This window comes from Macrosteles quadrilineatus, unplaced genomic scaffold, assembly GCF_028750875.1.
Source record: "Macrosteles quadrilineatus isolate MER2022 unplaced genomic scaffold, UCM_ALF_1.0 Scaffold_2__2_contigs__length_208266976, whole genome shotgun sequence".
Lineage (NCBI taxonomy): Eukaryota > Metazoa > Arthropoda > Insecta > Hemiptera > Cicadellidae > Macrosteles > Macrosteles quadrilineatus.
In genome coordinates, this window is record NW_026542595.1 from 206682574 (window position 1) to 206701487 (window position 18914).

General features: G+C 34.0%; 2 protein-coding genes across 4 annotated transcripts in view; one reads left to right on the plus strand and one right to left on the minus strand.

The window, feature by feature from the left end:
• Positions 1-7282, minus strand: part of LOC128985678 (uncharacterized) — a 56067-nt gene extending 48785 nt beyond the window's left edge. For both annotated transcript variants that reach the window (XM_054405450.1, XM_054405449.1), the window contains exons 1-5: positions 7153-7282; positions 5567-5823; positions 4329-4448; positions 2526-2693; positions 1844-1934 (exon numbers count right to left, since the gene is read on the minus strand). In XM_054405450.1, the coding sequence (XP_054261425.1) occupies positions 1844-1934; positions 2526-2693; positions 4329-4448; positions 5567-5823; positions 7153-7210 (694 nt within the window). In that variant the 5' untranslated portion in view covers positions 7211-7282. The remainder of the gene's footprint in view (positions 1-1843; positions 1935-2525; positions 2694-4328; positions 4449-5566; positions 5824-7152) is intronic.
• A 1462-nt stretch (positions 7283-8744) lies between these two features.
• Positions 8745-18594, plus strand: LOC128986405 (protein lethal(2)essential for life-like). Of its 2 annotated transcripts, XM_054406764.1 has the most exons (4): positions 8745-8860; positions 13126-13284; positions 16707-17093; positions 18232-18594. In XM_054406764.1, the coding sequence occupies exons 2-3, from the start codon at positions 13126-13128 to the stop codon at positions 17046-17048; spliced, it is 501 nt and encodes a 166-aa protein (XP_054262739.1). In that variant the 5' UTR covers positions 8745-8860; the 3' UTR covers positions 17049-17093; positions 18232-18594. The 2 variants fall into 2 exon arrangements, with proteins under 2 accessions (XP_054262739.1, XP_054262738.1); XM_054406763.1 differs by lacking the exon at positions 18232-18594 and having other exon boundaries at positions 16707-17850.
• The last annotated feature ends 320 nt before the right edge of the window (positions 18595-18914 follow it).

Below are 18914 nucleotides of genomic sequence, written 5' to 3' on the forward strand. Positions count from 1 at the left end.
GTAGAGTGTGAGTGACCAAATAAATAAATTATCTGTATTATAAAATCCCAGCTGAACATTTCACATACAATTGAATATTTCACAAAATTATAAACAAAAGGTAAGGTTAGGTTAGGAAGATTTTGTTATTTCAACTAATTAAAATTTTATTTAATAATGGATTTATCGGTGTGGTTGTTATATTACCAAAGTACCTTATAATCATGTATTCATGCTCATGATCATATAATCCATGCGCCTTACCGTTTTTAGAACTACAGCACTGAAATTAAACATGCACAGGTGTTTTGAAAGAAACCTGATTAACCTAGTGAAAATTATATTTGAACGGAGCGAAGCGAAGCTCTTAGGGATCGACTTCAATGCAAACTTTCTAACACCTTAACTCAATAACGGCTGAACATATTTTAGCCAAACTTACCAATGTTGTTTTGTCAAATGTTTGGAAGGTTTAGACAAAGCCAATTTCAATATTTGATAATACCTACAGGGTGTCTAGTTTATTTCCATTTTAAAATTAAAGACTAATTCCATATTTTTCAAGACGTTATTTTTCAACAAATAGTGAGTGTCGATACCAAAATCTATCAATTCTAAACGTAGGAAGTGGTGAAGGAAGTAGTAAAGGCTAGCAGTGCAGAGTGTGGGAACGCTTTGGGGCAGTTAGATTAACGTATCTCAAATATTAAAATGCTATGGGAAGGAAGGAAAACAGGTCCACGATGTAGGCAGTGGTGGAGGAAGTAGTAAAGGCTAGCAGTGCAGAGTTTTGGAACGCTTTTTCTAAAAAAATTTCAAGTTTTGGAACCTGTTTAGCTCTAATTTTGAAGGCGGTTGAAATTCATTACTTTCTTACGACTTTTCCTGACCTTTAAAAATCCCCGACTTTTACTCGAATTTCCCGAAATTCCCGACTGGACGTCCTGCAGGCCTAAATGTACAAAATTTAAGAAAACAAACCTCATAAGGTATGGTGACAACTATTTGTACAATTCTCTCAAAACAGCCAAGTCTATGAAAAGTTACATCTTGTAATCATATGGATCCATGCAGGATGATTTCTGCCTGAATTGCAAAATCAGGCCAAGATTGAGAAAATGTCGATTGGTTTAGGTTCAAGGTCGGGATCAACCAGAACTGTGGTTGGATCACCAGATGACATTAGCAAGCAAACACAGGAAAAATACTGATGAAATAGTAGTCACTTGTGTTGTCAACTAGTAAATGCGAAGTGGCAATTTGCACTCGTAGGCTACATATTATATTTTTTCTACAGTTATAATAAAGCATAGAAATAATTAGTCTTTCAAACACCAAACACCACGTTTTAGGTTAGGTTAAATCCAAGCGTTGAATGATATGACTGCAACAGCTGATCGTAGTGGTAGTATCTTTAAGTGTTGCCAACTTATTTTCAAGCGTACACGTATTACGTGCCTAATAAAAGCACGCTGTTTTGTGTTGTTTGGTTGGAGTACTGGAGTGAGGGAAAAGAAAGTAAATGCAGCAATTAGAAACTGTTTGTATTATAATCATTGCAAGGAAACCCACTTTGTTAGGTGACTAGTAGGAAAGGGATACCTATGTATGTAATGTCCACATCTTTACTTATGAAACTTGTTATAGATGTTGGATAGTTCTTAGAAAAACTGATAAGTTAAAATGATGAAATAGTTAACTGTTTATTATAACTAAAAACATTTTTTTACTTATTGCTTTATTAAAAACCATGAAACGTGATCTCTCCCCTCAACTGGCTTTCACTGCTATGAAAGCAATCCTAGTAATGATTGCCTATGTATAACAATTATTGCTTACTTTATAGGGTTTTTGTAACACTTACTTTCTTCATGCATTAACTTTTTTGGTGGTCTTCTTCTTTTCCTTAACTTGGGGAGGTATTGATGATCTTGCATTTCAATCCCCCTTTGTAACTGTTAAAACACAAGCAAGTGTTTTATATTAATGCAAAAACATTTTACATTATATAAAATATAGTTTTTGAAACTACCATACCATTGATTGTTTTGATTTTTAAAATCAATGTTTGTGAATAATTATGATACAATTTACACAACTATTTTGAGGACACTGTTTTCCAGATAAAAAGATGCAATTGGAATTTTATTGCAGAAGGAACTCTACGGTTGCTATTTTATCTATTATTAGAACTAACACATTTAAAAATTGGCCTTTACAAAACCACTTTCTATTGTTATCTTTCAACACAAAAGATTGCACATTTTTTTTGGAGGGAGGTGTGCAATGTAGAAATTTATTCTAAAACCTTAGAGATCTATCCTTATTCTACTAACGATGGCCAACAACTTAAGCTGCAAGTAGCTTAACTAGTACTTAAACTTAAGCTTAACTTAAGCTCATTTCCTACTTGACACATAACATAAATTTTGCACCCAGTAAACAAGATGAAGCAACAAAACTCAATGTTTTATGTCTTTTCTTACCCTATACTAAAGAGTTTAATATATACAATACTTCTTGTAAAAACATGAGAAAATACCAACAGACTCAAAAATTTCCTGGAATTCTTCATCGGAGCTGTGTATTAATTTGGATGGTCTTGGGAATGAGTGAGCACCCATTTTTTCAGCATAGTACGGAGCATACCAAACACGAAGCTCTTCGCCTTTTTCAATATTTCGCAGGCTACAGAAATAAATACTTCCTTTTACCTGCAAAAGTTTATTGACACTGTAAATATGATCTCAATCAGATTAATTTTGTGACAAACAAGAGATAGTGAAAGTTTTAGGATATTTTTTTACATTTTACCCCTACTTACAAAAGTGACCCATTTCAGGGCAAAACATTTATTGTCCAGGTACAACGGATTTAGTACCATATCAAGATTTAACACACAAAAAAACAGTTTAAGTATGAACAGCCGTTGCCTTACATTTGGATTATCTCAGGGGTCGATTCTTGGCCATCGTCGAACGTTCTAAGGGGGTGGCGAAATATCAAACTATAGGTGGTATATGAGCGACGTGAAGCTGGCCCGCCCATTCCAGCACACTTTTTTAAATGTATACAAAAAAGTGTGCTTTAAGTGTGCTCTTTATAACGGCTATTAAAAAAAACTGTGCTCTTATAATAATTATGATTTAATCAATTGTATTTGGGCGTAACTAATTGGATAGTTAAAGTATTGAGTTTTTCCTTGCATGAAACAACAAGAAGGCTCTAGTGTTTTGACCTTGGTGAATCCGTCATTGGCCACTGCCGAAATGTAATGTCATTACGGCCCGTGTTGAATTATCGAAAAGTTATACTATACAAAAATTATAATTACTACCGTAGTTAGTGATGTAAAATACCCGGGTATTTAAAACTCAGGGTAAATACCCTAGGTATTTACCCCAAAATCCATAAATACCCGGGTATTTTGGGTATATGAAATCGATTTAAATTCATTTATATTCACCCCTAAATATGTTATTGTTATCATTACATGAAAAATTAGGATAGTCTATAACACCTTTTACAGTAACTTGAAGCTTTGCTAGTACCTTTTATTTAATGATTTAGCACTTTTTAAAATAAAATATAAAGTTTTTAAATAAGAATTGGGTTTCGTTTTTTATCAAGACAACACCTCGTCAGAGAAATAGTGAACCGAAACCTACTTCTACTGTTATTAAATTATGATAGTTAAAAAATTGTATCGTATAAATGGCTTGGAAGGCTAGACAGACCTAAGGCAGAATGGCAGAATACTAAAAGTAATTAAACTTTTCTGTGTTACCACTTAGTTGGAAAAAATAATATATTTGGATAAACCTACTAAAAAAATGTATCTCCTGTTTTTTGGTCTAACTTAATATAGTTTTGAAAGATTTATTGTGCTATAGATTTAAATGTTTTGTATCACAAGTTTATGAAATTAGTTACTATACTATACCATTGATACCAACAAAAGATCTAGAACAAAAATATTATTAGCCTTCCATCCTACAGATTGAATTTTAATTATTTTCTTAAGTTGTTTACACGCCTAGGCCACTACTAGGTTAAATTTTCATGTATTTATAAATAATAATTATTACTTTGCAAATTATTTTTCTTCACTTTAAATAAAATAAAATCATCTATCCATCATAGAAATTAAAAAATCATAAGTAGTCAGGACCAGTGCAACCATGCGACCAGGGTATTTATGCCGATTATGCTTAACTGTAATAGAAACATGTAACATTTTTAAGTTTAAATTAGCTTACTTTTTAAAATTTTAATTTATAATTTTTTTAACCTATGCAACTAGTACAATTTATGAACAAGTTAGTTTTTAATAAAAGATCTATTCTCACCTGGAAACATATCATATTTTGCTCCTCAGCTGAGCTGGCAGGAAGCACAAGGCACATCCAATTGCAAAATATTTCTTCATAAGTTTCTAGATAAACGCTCTCTGATTCATTTAGAAATACCTGGAAACACGCCCACTGTTTAAATATACCACCACCATCGATCTAACCGATGTACACACCTAAAACTAGAAAGTTACAACACTCATTCAAACCTCATTCAAATTTTAAGATACACCACGTGATAGTTAAGGATACCCATACAGTTGTGAATAATTTCTGTGAATACTTTTTGGATTGAATCTTAAGATTAGCGAATAACAGCTTTGCCTATTTGCTCTGTCCTAACTTCTAATAGGGAAGATTTGTTCTGACCCAGACAACTGCGGCCGAAGTGAGCAAGGTTATCTGCTCAATGGAATCCAAGAAGAGCTATGGGTGATGGGATCCCAAACAGCCAACTTAGGTCTTGTGTGTGTGTGGAATTGCTGATGCTCTGACTGTGGTTAACAATAAATCTATGAAACTGGATTTATAACTCCTAAAAGGTTAAAACATCCAGGGTTGTTCTTTCATTAAAAAAGAATGAACCACAGTTGAGAAAGCCTAATCAAAGGCCAATTACAGTCCAATTATGCTTTAGTAAAATCTTTGAAATTGAATGTTTGAAACATTTCTTACAGTTAATTAGAGAAAATAATATAAAACAATAGCCAGTTTGGTTTTCAGAAGAATATGTCTACATTTTGACTTTTCTAGCTCTCTAATCTCGTTTTTTTTTTTTTTTTTTAAGGTGGTTAATAAACATGTAGCCTAAAGTAACCTAAATGATCTCTTTTTGTCCTTAAAGATTTTTTGTAGCTAGCAAAAATGTTAATAATTACAAAACTATAGTTTTTGTTGGTTTTTCTTTAATTAACTTGGAATTAAAAAAGTGTGTTTTAAGCTTGGAGCAAGATTGTTAGCTCCACTTATAGTCATTTTCTAGACAGTAAGTCTACAATATTTTCTACGTTTAAAAATACGTAAAATATTAGGACCTAAGTTTCTTTTCCAATAATAAATTCAAAGTATAAAATTGTTTAAATTAATTGGTATTATGGCTTTAAACGATTCTGATTCTGTAAATAAACTTTTTACAAAAATGGAGCAGCTTCTTTTTAGCTGCAGGCCCTGTAATTTACAGCTAAACTTATCTTTAAAACACTTGGACTTAACTTATCTTGTTACAAATTATTTACCTTAATTGGAAACTCAATTCTGACATCAATCAACGTAGAAGTCTTGGCAATGAATGGTCCAAACTTCAATCCTTTGGATATCGGTTTGGTGGTAATAACAGTTTTTGACCCGTCAGACAATTCTCGTACTTCAAGTCCGTCTGGCAATGTGAGGCGAGCATATGAGAGGGTGGGAGTGTCGCATATGTGATCGGTGAATCCTTCTATCAGCGTACAGCTATCTACAATGTGACGTTCCCCGCATATCTCACATTGACCTGTAACCAATTGTAAACTTAAAAGTACTCCGGTTATTTTGCATCAAAAGCAAGTTAAGTGAACTTATTGCACTTCTTATGGTAACAAAATACATTTTTTTAACAACACATTAGGCCTAACTTAATATAGGCCTAACTTACTGTCTTGTAGCTTAGAACCTTCTGAGAAGGGAACTGCTTCCAATTAACAGATTGCTAACGAAAGATAAAATTGCACTTTGGTAGGCCTACTGATAAGAATGTTGATATTTAAAACAATCTCTTAAACCTAAGCCCTTAATTAAACACATGCCATAAGTTATAAAAAACATAACCCGACATAGATTAGTGACTAGGTAAGGTTATCACGGTAAGTTTCCTCAAACAAAGTGTAATAAAGGTAAGGCTAACTCAAATACTGTAGGCTACATACATAACGGTACGGTAAGTTAATAAAATTCATTGTTGTAGCCCCGGAATTGTAATATATAAAATATTTGGTTTTACAATACCTTTATCAGTTCCAAAAGATATAAGTTAAGTAAATTTCAACATTTTCAGCATAAAAAAAAAAAAATAATAAGGAAACAGAAGTAAGATAGCTACAATACTGATACGTACAAGGTAAAAAAAAACTGGCTCTGTAGAAAGTTACCTCCACCTAGGTTTACAATTTTTCTAAAAGAAAACATTCCTAATTAACTAACCAATTTATTTAGCCTAGGCTACCTGTGATGAGCTTGTTCATGTTTAGGTTCGAGCGGTTCGGCCTCGCTAGCCTAAGGGAAGAGACGGGAAACCAAAAGGAAAAACAAAGAAAACTGTACGGAAAAATTCTGGGGTTACGACAATACCAAACAGGACATGGAAAGAAAACCGGCAAAAAATTTTCTGTAGGAACTGGGTAGGGAATTAGGCCTATAAGTGTACCAATGTTTTAAGTGGGTAATTATGGCGACCTCCAGTCAACGAGCTCTAATTTTTTTTTATCTGTTCGTTTTTTAGCGCTAATTCCGAAAAATGACCAACTTGAAAACCAGTAAGTTAGGGCCTAGTGAATTAAGCTAACTGAAAGGATTGGCGCTATTGGTTAGCTGTTAAAGTAGCCTAGTAGGCCTAGCAATTTATAATTTATATAGGCCTAGTAAAGCAACATTTTTTCTGACCTAGACTATCCTATTTTTGCAAGTAGGAAGTAAAAGATTTACATTACATTTTCTTACGATCCTCCCTTTCCCTTGTCGGGGATTGACTTTGAAATGTTATTGTAGGGTAGGGTAACCCTCGTAGCCTACAAAAAGAGTATCAAGAGTAGCCTAGGCCTAAGTTAAGAATATTTAAGAGACCTACCACTTTCGATTGGGGCAAATAGGCCTAAAAATGCAGTATCTTCGCTTTCGATACCCATATTTATATTTTATTAAGAAGACTCGGAACTGAAATAACTAAGAAGATTGAAGATCATTTTGGCTGGTTTAGTATATCAACTTATAACCTCAAACACGGAAACTACGAACTAGAACTACATAACTTCTGCAGCTAGCCTAATCAAAAAATGTGAATTTGTTTACTGCATATTTTTCTTCTTTTTTTTGCCTGTTGGCTGACGGCTGACTTGATTTTATAACACAATGCCACAATCCACTGCAGTCAATTTCACACGTCATACAAAAATGTTTACTGCTGAAAACATTACAAATATGTATACAGGCTGTAACCAGGTACAATTTTAATTGTAATACAGAGTTGGGCAAAAGTATGGACACCCCCTATTAACTTTTTAATGGGTGGAAAACCAAACTCAGCACAAATCTACAATCTACATAGGATAAAAGTTCACTTCTTGGTTGGTATCCCAATATTCCAAATTTCGTCCGAAAACCCAAAATGTTGTTATTTTGGGATGGGGGTAACACAAAATCTAAAATGTAAAGACACCTTTTTTTGTCCTAGGACGCTAGGCACGAGCCCGGAATTGTTTTTCACATTACTTCAGGCTAGTGTGGAAAGTGCTCGGTTGTTGCGAAAGTCACATTTGTCACAATTGTAAAAAATTGGCTCGAGACGAATCCTCTTTATAATTTTTAAGTTTTATGATGCTGTGGAGGCTGGCCAATGTTTTGGTTTTAGTTTGCAATATTTTCAACGTCCATAACTGCGTGGTTTGTCGCCAGTGGCGGTCCTAAGATTTCATTTCGGGGGAGGGACGACCACCGGGGGTACCCCCCCTCCCCAGAAAAAGTGTGGAATTTAAAGCCTAAATAAGCATTTGAGCTCTAAAATATGACCAAGTTAATAGTATTTATGTTAGCTAATAAAATATCAAATATTTTGGGGGGGGGATATATCCCTCCCTTCCACCCCTGGGACCATTGCTGTTTGCTGTGTGAGAATAACCAATTTCAGCATGGTTTGCAATGGTTAACATTTTATTTTATTTATATAATTTCATTATATATATTTTTAGCATAGTTCTTTGACGTTACCTATTGTAATTATTACGATTGGTATAATAAGTATTTTGAACCATTATGGTTTTGTTGTGATCTTATTATAGCTCAGTCAGTGCTCATTGTGATCTAATAATCTATCGTCACGTCGTATGTCTATGGTGCAAATACACAACAAAACAAAACAAATATTTTTTTTCAAAGTGTTCTTCTTCATATTCCCGCCAAATCTTCTTTTTATTCGCATAATTACGATTACGACGATAGGATAGGAACGATTACGATTTACTACAAGAATATAATAGGATAGGAATTGCCGTTTTTGTTTTAGGAAAAGGAAACAATCAAACTGGAAGATAGATTTAGATTGATTGATTTAGGACCAATCAGTTAAGAAGATTCCACTGCTAACAAGATTTTAGTGAGTGAGTCGGCTTCGGCTAACACATTTACATAATATTAAGTTACAAGTTACATTTTATTCAAGGGTGGTAGGGTAGTAAAGTTAAGTAACTTTACTTGTACTTTACCATCGCAGTACTGTGACCTGTTCTTACCTGTGCAACTTTAACTTACCATTTAAAATCAGAAGGATCACTCGGAAAAAGGTAAGCCTACACCTACAAGTTGTATTAGCATACCTTATTCTAGTGTAATTAAGGCTTAAACAAAATGGATAAAACAAAACAAACTAAGTTCGGCCTAGGCCTACTGGTATCTTATATTCGTGTGCAAAACATTTACTAACTCTAGGAAGGCATCGCTTAGGGTATCAATAGGCCTATGTGAATTTGAAGCAACTTACATAAAAATTGCATACAGTAAGGTATCATCATACAGTGTGACGTTAAGGGTATCAATACGTAAATTTGACGTACTGCCGGCCGTTTTTTACTAGCCTATAAGTTACACTTAGCCGGCCATTTTACTAAGTTACACACAAAGGGTATTGACACGTAAGATTGACGTATTCGTTCCAAGAAACGGACTAGCAATGATACAACTACCAACACACTACGACCCTTAACCAAGGTAGCCTTCACAAGGCAAATATGACTGCATTAGAGTAACTTAGGCCTACTGCTGGAAGGTGGGGAATGAGTTTTTACCGGACATCAACCAGCCGGTTATATTTGGCAATGATATATATGAAATATAACCCCTTTAATAGAGGTTATAAGTAGTGATTGTTAGTCCTTTTGTCGGCTGGGAATTTATGAGGATTTGTACAGATTTTTTTATTGATATGTTATAGCCTTAGAGTAAGATGGTGTAACATATCGTAACTTACCTCACTTGTCCATATTGTATTTTCCGGACTCGTATGGTAAGTTAATCCCGCACTCGACTTTATCTCGCACAGGAACGACCACACTTCTGGAAAACATCTATTTTCAGGACTTATAACGTAATATACAGGGTTTCCTGGAACTCTAAAAAAATTTTAGAGCATTGTTCCTGAGTAAGAGACATAGGCCTATCTAAATACCATATTTAAATTGTCCGGAAGTTTTTAGTTACTCACACGGCCGCCATTTTTTCACTTATTAAGTTAATTGTTTTCTAAAGAACGGTTAAACATACGAAATTGAAACTTGCACAAACATTTACGACAACTTAACTTAGACAAAGCTAACTTACCAAAAAAGTTAAGATAATTTTTCAAATTCATAAAACAAAATGGCGGTCATTTAAAATTTTGATTTTATTATTTTGTTTTACAAGAATAACTTTTTTAAGGCAATATCATTACAAATTGATTGACACCTTATTTGGACAAATATTAACTGAGATATGGCAGCTTTAGTGATGCGTGACCGCTTCCAGCATGCACTGCAACTAATCTCCAGCGGTCACATATTACTAAAGCTGCCATTATCTCAGTTAATATTCGTCTAATCTCGTCTAAAACAAGGTGTCAATCGATTTGTTATTAAATTGCCTTAAAAAGTAATATTTGTAAAATATTGTTAAATATTTGTAAACGGTTTTTGAGTTCTAGGCTACGGTATTTAGGAAACACAATTTTTAATTGCCGCCATTTTGTTAAATGTATTTTTTAAATTGTGATAATTTTTTGGTAGGCTAGCTTTGTCTAGCTGTCATAAATGTTTGTGCAAAGTTTCAATTTCGTATGTTTAACCATTCTTTAGAAAAAAATTAATAAATGAAAAAACCAAATGGCCTGTGTAAGTAAATAGGGACTTCCAGACAATTTAAATATGGTATTTAGATATGTTTCTTACTCAGGAACAATGCTCTAAAATTTTGGTAGAGAGTTCCAGGACACCTTCTATACTATTAAACTGTTAAGTTCTTTGAAATGTCAGTGAAAAACAATTAGGTAAGTTAGGCTAAATTAATACCGTACTTTAATAAAATGGCGACCATTTGAAGGTAGGTAAGCTATTATGAATGGAGAAGAGTATAGTGGTGTGACCTTGTAATCTTGTTACCGACATGTTCCTTAGACAGAATTGTTACCGGTAAATAAGTTAGCCCATACAGCCAATGACAATTAAGGGACCTACAGTTTATAGTGGAGTCCGAACCACAATTTATGGAAGGTCAAGTTATAGATGTATTGGAAGTATATTTAGGCTCTAACTGTTACAGTAGACCCAAGGGCGCAGGTTTTAGGTCTTAAGTTTTTGGAAGCAAAAATTCCCCGCAAGAAAAGGGGGTGGGCTGTAATTATATCTTGAACATATAGTGCGGCACATGCAAACTGCGGGCCTGAGTATTCCTAGGTACAGTTCGGCCAAAACTTCTGTGCCCGTGGACGGGTTGCTACTAGCCGAACTAAAACATACGGGTACTGGTTATTGGCAGTGCTGGAGGTAGGGGCGAGTGGTTAGCAAGACAAAAATGTTTTTACAAAAGTACCCCCTTGCCTAGACCCAACCAGATGTGGTCGCATGCACAGAAACTTTGGCCGAACTGTCCTTAAGGCTTATTTTGCAGTTCTAAGTTAAGTCTAAGTTAGCCTTCATGCCAAGTTTGTAAAATTGAATTTAAATTTCTGGACACTACGTATGCTGTTTCTGATGAAAAGCCTACATGGCATTTTTGAAATAGGTACATAATCAAGTGGCAAAAACACAAAAAATACTTGGTACTAAAAATTATAGGTTAAGCATTACATTCCATTTTTTAGCCCCTGAACTGCTTAGTATAGACTAAAATAAAACATACCTCGTCTTGCAGTTCAAACTTCAAATAGTGTGTTTTTTAATCCACTATATGTTTCGCCATGTTGGCATTTTCAAGTGGTATACAGAAACATTGAAACATTATGCCATCCGAATTGGATTTGTCAAGTTGTAGAAATTTATATTTACACATAAAACTGTACATACATTTAACACGCACGAACAAAACATTTTCATGTAGGCCTACAACACTTATTGCAACCCGATCACGGCACTGACAGAGACAGAACTGTCAATTGCACACATGTGTTTAAAGACAATACAAATCTTTGACTTTGACTTTGAAAGGTAGTTTACTCACCTGGGAATCAAAAGCTTGCCGGATCGATCCCGAGAGAAATGAGTAACTTTTTGGTGGTTTGAAACACTTAGCTTCTGGTTCGGCTGTTCCTGATCATGGAACTTTAAATAAATGACCCTGGCTAATAAAACAGCTGATCCTGGTCAGTAACAAATCCACACAGATCATTTTACTCCATTTTACTCTCAACCTTCACCCATATTTGAGTTCAAACATACACCTAGGTGGTGTCCCCACTTAAGTTTATAACTAGGCAAATTATTTAAAAAATATATAGTTTTGGAGAAGATTAAAAAAAACTAAATTTAAAATCCCCATGTTAGGAGGATAAATAAACTTTAGTACTTAGTATGGATAACTTGTATAGGGATAAATTACATTTTACTTCTTAAAACCAAAATTGGAAAATTTATTTACTTCATATATATTAACATTTATTTCAATAACATTATTACCCTATAACATTATAATAGTAACATTATAATAGAATTACCCTCCCTGTATAGCAGCAAACCTATAAACACCGTAATCATTAAATTTTATGTTATCAATACCGTAGTGAATAAATCCGACAATTTAAAAAAAATATTTCCCAGCAAAAATATAAAATAAATTAAAATTTGGTATTTGGTAAGGTTTGCTGCGGCAGAGGTACTTTATTTGGTAACTTAGCTTAGGCCTACCTACCTATTCAAATACATTATTATGCACAATTTTTACATATCCTGTTTTCCCCTATCTTATACTAATAGTATATAAAATTCAAATAGCCTACGTACAGTTTATACTCCGTGTATAGGCTTATACAGTATTGTAAAAAGTAGCATGTTTCATTATTAAATTTGTTTTACAAATCAAATTTTGTTTTGCAACTCAATTGAAATCTAGCCTTCTCATCAAAGTCCACCTGAGCCGCTCACTAATTATTTTAGGTGCCAGTGGTGTAGTCGTTAATTTTCCAGTTCAGTAACACTTCAAGTCTCGGAAGAAACACGGGTGCTCAACTTTTTAGCAGGCTACCCGCTGCAGTATAGGATTTTTGGATCAGCTGAGTGTGAAAGCCATTAGCGCTATACCACACCACTGTTAGGTGGGCTTCCTCCAATCAGGTGTGTAGCCAGGGAGTGATATCGGGATTAATCCCTCCCACCCCTCAAAAAGTAATATGTAAGCTGAATATACACAGAAAATTATAAATTACACGGTTTGTACCTAAAAATAAGCACAAAACAGTGTTTTAACCCAAATAGGTGCAAGACAACCAGATCCTCATATTTGGGATCCCCTGAGGTCAAACCCCTACTGAAAATCATTTTTGGCTACTTCACTGTAAGATATAACATACAAGTTTGAATTTCAGATGTCCTTGGTTCCCCATATTGCTAAAGAGCTGCTGAAGGAACTGTACTGTGAGAGTCTTGGTTCTCTGCCCCACACAAACTACATCCGACCCTGGCGACTAACCCAAGCTGAGGATAGTGGCGTGTCCAGTCTAGTCAAGGATCAAGATGGAATCAAGGTTGGTTCTGTTAATTTTACATGACAAATAACTTTGGCCTAGTGAAAAGAAATTACAAGGGTCTCGTTCTTTTAGTAGGCCTAAGGGCCGTTTGTGTGTAAGTTTGCAGCTTCTGAGTTCGCTTGTACGCTGCAATGAGTTTCCTCACCGCTTACTGGCATCATTTGTGAACAGAACGATGCCATTTGCAGCTTTGTAACTACATATAGCTGTGAGTCTAAAAAAGTTGTTAAATTATTGAATCTCCCATTGCATGCAAGATATTTTTTTGACTGCGAGAAACATATCAACTGCAGACATTCATCACCAAATGACTGAAGTTTATGTCCCTAATGTAATGAGTGAGGGTTAAGTGCAGAGATGGACTCATGATTAACGAAATGGGGGGAAATGTCCATTCCGGAAGGAATATTGTTTTTGGTGGGTACTCAGACTTCACAGAAGGGCCAAACAGTAAAAAGGTTTTCCTGGCCAATTTTATACTCCCGAATCCATTCTGCACTTTACCCTCACTCATTAGCGCATTAGGGCCTTAAGTTTCAGTCATCTGGCAATGAATGTCGGCATGGGATACGTTTCTTATGGTCAAAAAACCTATCTCAGACACTGCACACTGCTTCAGACAGCATTGAAAACCTATTCCAATATTGATATAGCCTAATCCAATTTGAGTTCTTTAAAGTTCAATAGACTCATCACTTTAGTATTTTTTTAACCCTCCAAGTGTCTCTAGTTTTGGTCTTAATGTTCGCCCATTTATTGTGCAATCGCAGGGTTTTATTAAAATGTATCTTAGAAACTTAAAAACAATGTAAAGTATACTGTTTTATATATCATTTTGTTTGGAAAATTATGGGCTTCAATGTAACATATAAAACATAACAAAAGAAAAAATGTTCAACAATTTTTGTGGGGTTAACATTTCTCAAAAACTATAAAATAAATGAAAAAAATTTATGTTTGCGTTCAATAAATGGTTATAATTTATAAGTCTACAAATATTTTAAACAATTAAACGTAATAAAACACATCAGTCATCGGTGCGAGGTTAACCAAGCTGTTTACAGCTGCAGCAGTGTTCTGTGATCTGTCCAAGGCGTTCGATTGTGTGAGCCATGATGTATTAAGTAATAAACTGAAATATTATAACTTCTCTGATCTGGCACTGTCTTGGATACAACCTTATTTAAAAAAACAGGCAACAGAGAACTGTCATTAAGAAAAATGGTAAACATTTCATTTCAAAATGGCAAACCATCAATTGTGGTGTACCCCAAGGATCAATTTTAGGTCCCTTGTTATTTTTAATATTCATAAATGATGTTCCTAACAATGTATCATCAAACCTAATATTATTTATGCTGATGACACTACAGCTATAGTAAAAGCAAATGATGTACATACTCTTAGATTAGAGCTTGATCGTTCCATTGTAGACTTAACCCTTTCAGTGCCAACGTCCGGGGAACCGGACGTTTTTAAAACGAGCCAAAAGTGCCGACGTCCGGCCGACCGGACGTTTTTAGAACGAGCCAAAAGTGCCAACGTCCGGCTGACCGGACGTTTCGTAATGATCGAACAGTTGTCATAACAACCGAATGGATACTCGGATTCTTTTAACCCATATATTAACATTGAGTCGAAAGTTACTAGATGCGATACATCGATTTTCGTTGGTCGAAATATCGAAAATTCGATTTTTACAAAATTTTAACCTAAAAATCGCCAGATCGCGCTCGGCATTTTTAGCGCGACCTTCGGGAAAAATCATCGGCATTTTTTGAGCGTTACTTTTATTTCTCGCCTGGCACTCTAAGGGTTAACTAGCTGGTTTGCGGCAAATGGTTTAAAACTTAATAATTCTAAAACACATATTATGCAATTCCAAACACTACAAAATAAGCAAAACATAATTTTTGAATTACCATATGAAAATGATATTATAGCTTTTGTCGAACAAACAAAATTTTTAGGCTTAAATATTGATAAAAATTTGACTTGGAAACATCACATTGAAATATTAGCTAAAAAATTACATACAGCTTGTTTCCAGATGTATGTTTTAAGAAACATAATAGATTCTAAAACAAAGGTCATAGTTTATTATGCCATATTTTTTTCCATTATGCAATATGGTATTGAGTTATGGGGCTCAACATCATATGCCTCAACTATTTTTAAGATACAAAAGAAGTTTTTAAGAATCTTATCATTTACACGCAAAAAAAGTCATGTAAACCGCTTTTTGAAACATATGGAATGTTAACAATGTCTTCACTTTACATTTATAAAATTCTGGTACACTTCAAGAGTAATGCACAATTATTTATAGACAATAAATTTATTCATCAATACCAAACACGTTCAAAAAATAATTTGCAGTATCCAAGACATCGGCTATGCCTTCTATGAAAGATCGCCGTACTACATGAGTCTGAGGCTTTACAACGGTCTACCTGCTCATTTTAAAAATATCAATAGCATTGTAAAGTTTAAGAAAGAATTAAAAACATTCCTTATAAAAAAGAAATATTATACAATAGAAGAGTATTTAAATGACTGTTTTTTTAAAAAGTGACTAGTTTAATTTTAATCCTTAGTTTTAATTTTTATTTTTGTTAGCTAAGAAATGACAATGTCATCTGTTTCACCAGCTTTGCTGGAAATGTGAAATGTTTTATGACAATAAAGTGATATTATTATTATTATTACAAATACGCACGTCAGCTGTCTGCTACAATTATGATCGGCTCGAGAAAAAAAAGCGCTTAGAGACAGACCTCGGGAGAAAGCTTAAAATCTGCCAAAAAAAACTACCTAACTCGATCCAGTTCAATCCGATTTAGTCAGTCATAGAGCCTTCGCCGTAAACAGTGTTTGTGACTGTGAGTCGCAAAAGCGACACAAAACACTACACAAAGTGTGTTATGAGTCGCTTTTACGACACATAACACTCGAAGGGTTAAACATTTTTTCACAACATACCATTTTACATTAAGCAATACTTAATTAATTTAAAAAGAAGTCAGAAACTTAATATTTCTTTTTATAAATCCGAGAATATTTTTAATAGGGCTAATACAAATGCCAAATCCTTCTCTTATACCATTAATGGAAAATCCTACTGGTAATTAAAAAATACAAAATATCTTTCCTTGAGGAGTGGTCATTCCCCAAATAACAAGACCTTACTGAAAATGTATCATATGTTATGTGGGAAAGTAATATCAGGTGATAAGCTGTAATGAAAATGATACTCTCTCTTTGTCCTATCCAATGCCATACAAATCATCCATGATTATAAGTTTTAATTTATATAGTAAAAATATGCTCTTTCATTATGAAACGCCCAGTATAATTCTACATATTTAGAATTGAAATAAAGTACTACTATACAGTTTATTAAATGATTCATGTTTCAGATCTCTCTCGACGTACAACAGTTTAAGCCGGAAGAGCTAAGTGTAAGAGTTGTCGGTGATTTCATTGTAGTAGAAGGGAATCACGAGGAACGTGTTGACGAACACGGATTGGTTTCTAGACAATTTACTCGCCGCTACCACTTGCCTGACAATGTTGATATTGATGCTATCAAATCAACAATGTCCTCGGACAACGTTTTGCAGTTGACAATTCCGAAGAAAGTTCTTGACAAGAAAAACATAGTCAACATCCCTATCTCTAAAATAAACCCTCCACCATCCCCATTTACCAGCCCAAAACCACCTGCTGAGAAGAGAATGAAGATTGAAGAAGGAGCTTAAGACTGAAGATTGAAGGAGGTGACCAAGTTAAGACTGATGATTGAAGTAGGTGCTTAAGTTAAGATACAAATAAAGACTGTATTAGGAGCTTATAAGTTAAGAATGAATATTGAAGTAGGTTAAGATATATTTTTGGATACTTTTTGTTAAAGTTTGTCATCACCATTCTCATTCCTCCTCAATTGAAACTCATTGAACTGCATTATTCCTACTTAAACACTTATAGCCTTCACATTAGCTAATTGGTGAAAATGAGTAACTTTAATACCTAAACTAAATCTTACTTTACTGAGTTCCATAACAGGCTAATAATTCTATCTTTTGCTATAATATACTGCTAACTTCAACAGTTCAAGTTACTGCCTCCAATACCCTCAAACTTTTGATTCTAAATTGTTGTTATTGGTTTTAACTTGCCAATCTATAAGTTTCAGATAGAAGTGTGGTTGTAAATTAACAGAAAAGATCCAAAAAGTTTTGTTTACATATGAATGATAATTGGATTGATGTGGTTTTGTTGTTGAAATGTAGTTGTATTTTTTCTTTAGTCAACATTCCTGTTTATCATGTATAGTTCCTTAAAAGACTGATTCATCTCATTTGTAGTGTATTTTTGTAAATCGTAAGGTTAAAAGCTTAGGCTATTTCAAAGTATTTGAGCTTGAAAAAATCTTAAGCTTTGGTATTATTCTATAGCTTTAGTTGTACAAAGTAATTTAAAGTAACTGTAAGTGTTAGGTATTTTTAACTGTTTTTATGTACAATCATCTGATTTTTGTTATTTACCGTTTAATCTTTTGTGCTCCACTCTCTCCTTACCGCAAAATAGCATAATACTTTGATATCAATTTTGTGACAAGGTTTTGTAGAAAGAAACAATTTCTTATAAATATTCATGCTATAGATTTCAAAATTATCATAGTACGCTCATTCAGTGGTTAAATCTTTCTGACAGAAATCCCATCTCAATTCATTGCTCAGGTAACAGGCCCAGGCCTCTACAGTTTAAATGTGAAATGTGACGTGCTATGGGCCCGAGAGACAATTGCACCCCCTTCCCCCTACTGTGCAGGAATTTTTCTCTTCCATTTGCGCCCCTTGACCTAGGCCCTTTTATTAAAGCGGCCATGAGAAGGCAAAACTAGTTCTTCCGATGTTATAGATTCTTATTCTTCTGCTATAGATATCTCCATGATGTGGCAAACTAGAGTAGTCAGTGTCAATGGACTGGTGGACTAATTAGTAATTACATGTAGTTCTTGTGGAAACTCCAAGGATTATTTATCTATTGCTAAGGACTCTGTTGGGACTTGCCATAGCAAAGTTATTTTTAGTTCTTGCATGCTGTGTTTGCTGCAATTTATTCATTTTTTTCTTAAACCATTCTAAATTTATTGTTATTGTTGCTGTTTTGTGTGATAGTAAAGCTATTGCAATGTCATAAGTTCAAGGTGGTTTTACTGTGATAGATACCACTTTTACAAACCAATCCATTAATACTTTTAAACTTTAAATTTGTAGACTTAAATGCTGTTGTGTATTTTACCAGGCCATAAAAGCATTTGTTTGTGCCTGGTTTTGGGTTAAGTAAGGTTGTCTTATTGCCCAACCAATTAATTGTGCGTTGGTTGTTGGTTTAGCTTAACAATTATAGGTCAATATTTTACAATAGTTACACCTTTTTTCAATACTTTTTACATTAAGATTTTTAAGTAAGATATGGATTTGATGGCCAATATACAGTTTCAAAATTTATGTTAAAAAAGTGAGAATAGAATTAAGGTAAGTTGTTGTGTTTTGGTTGTAAGCATGTTTATTTAAATAAAACATTTTTCTTAATATTTACCAACTATTTTTCCCTGTGAA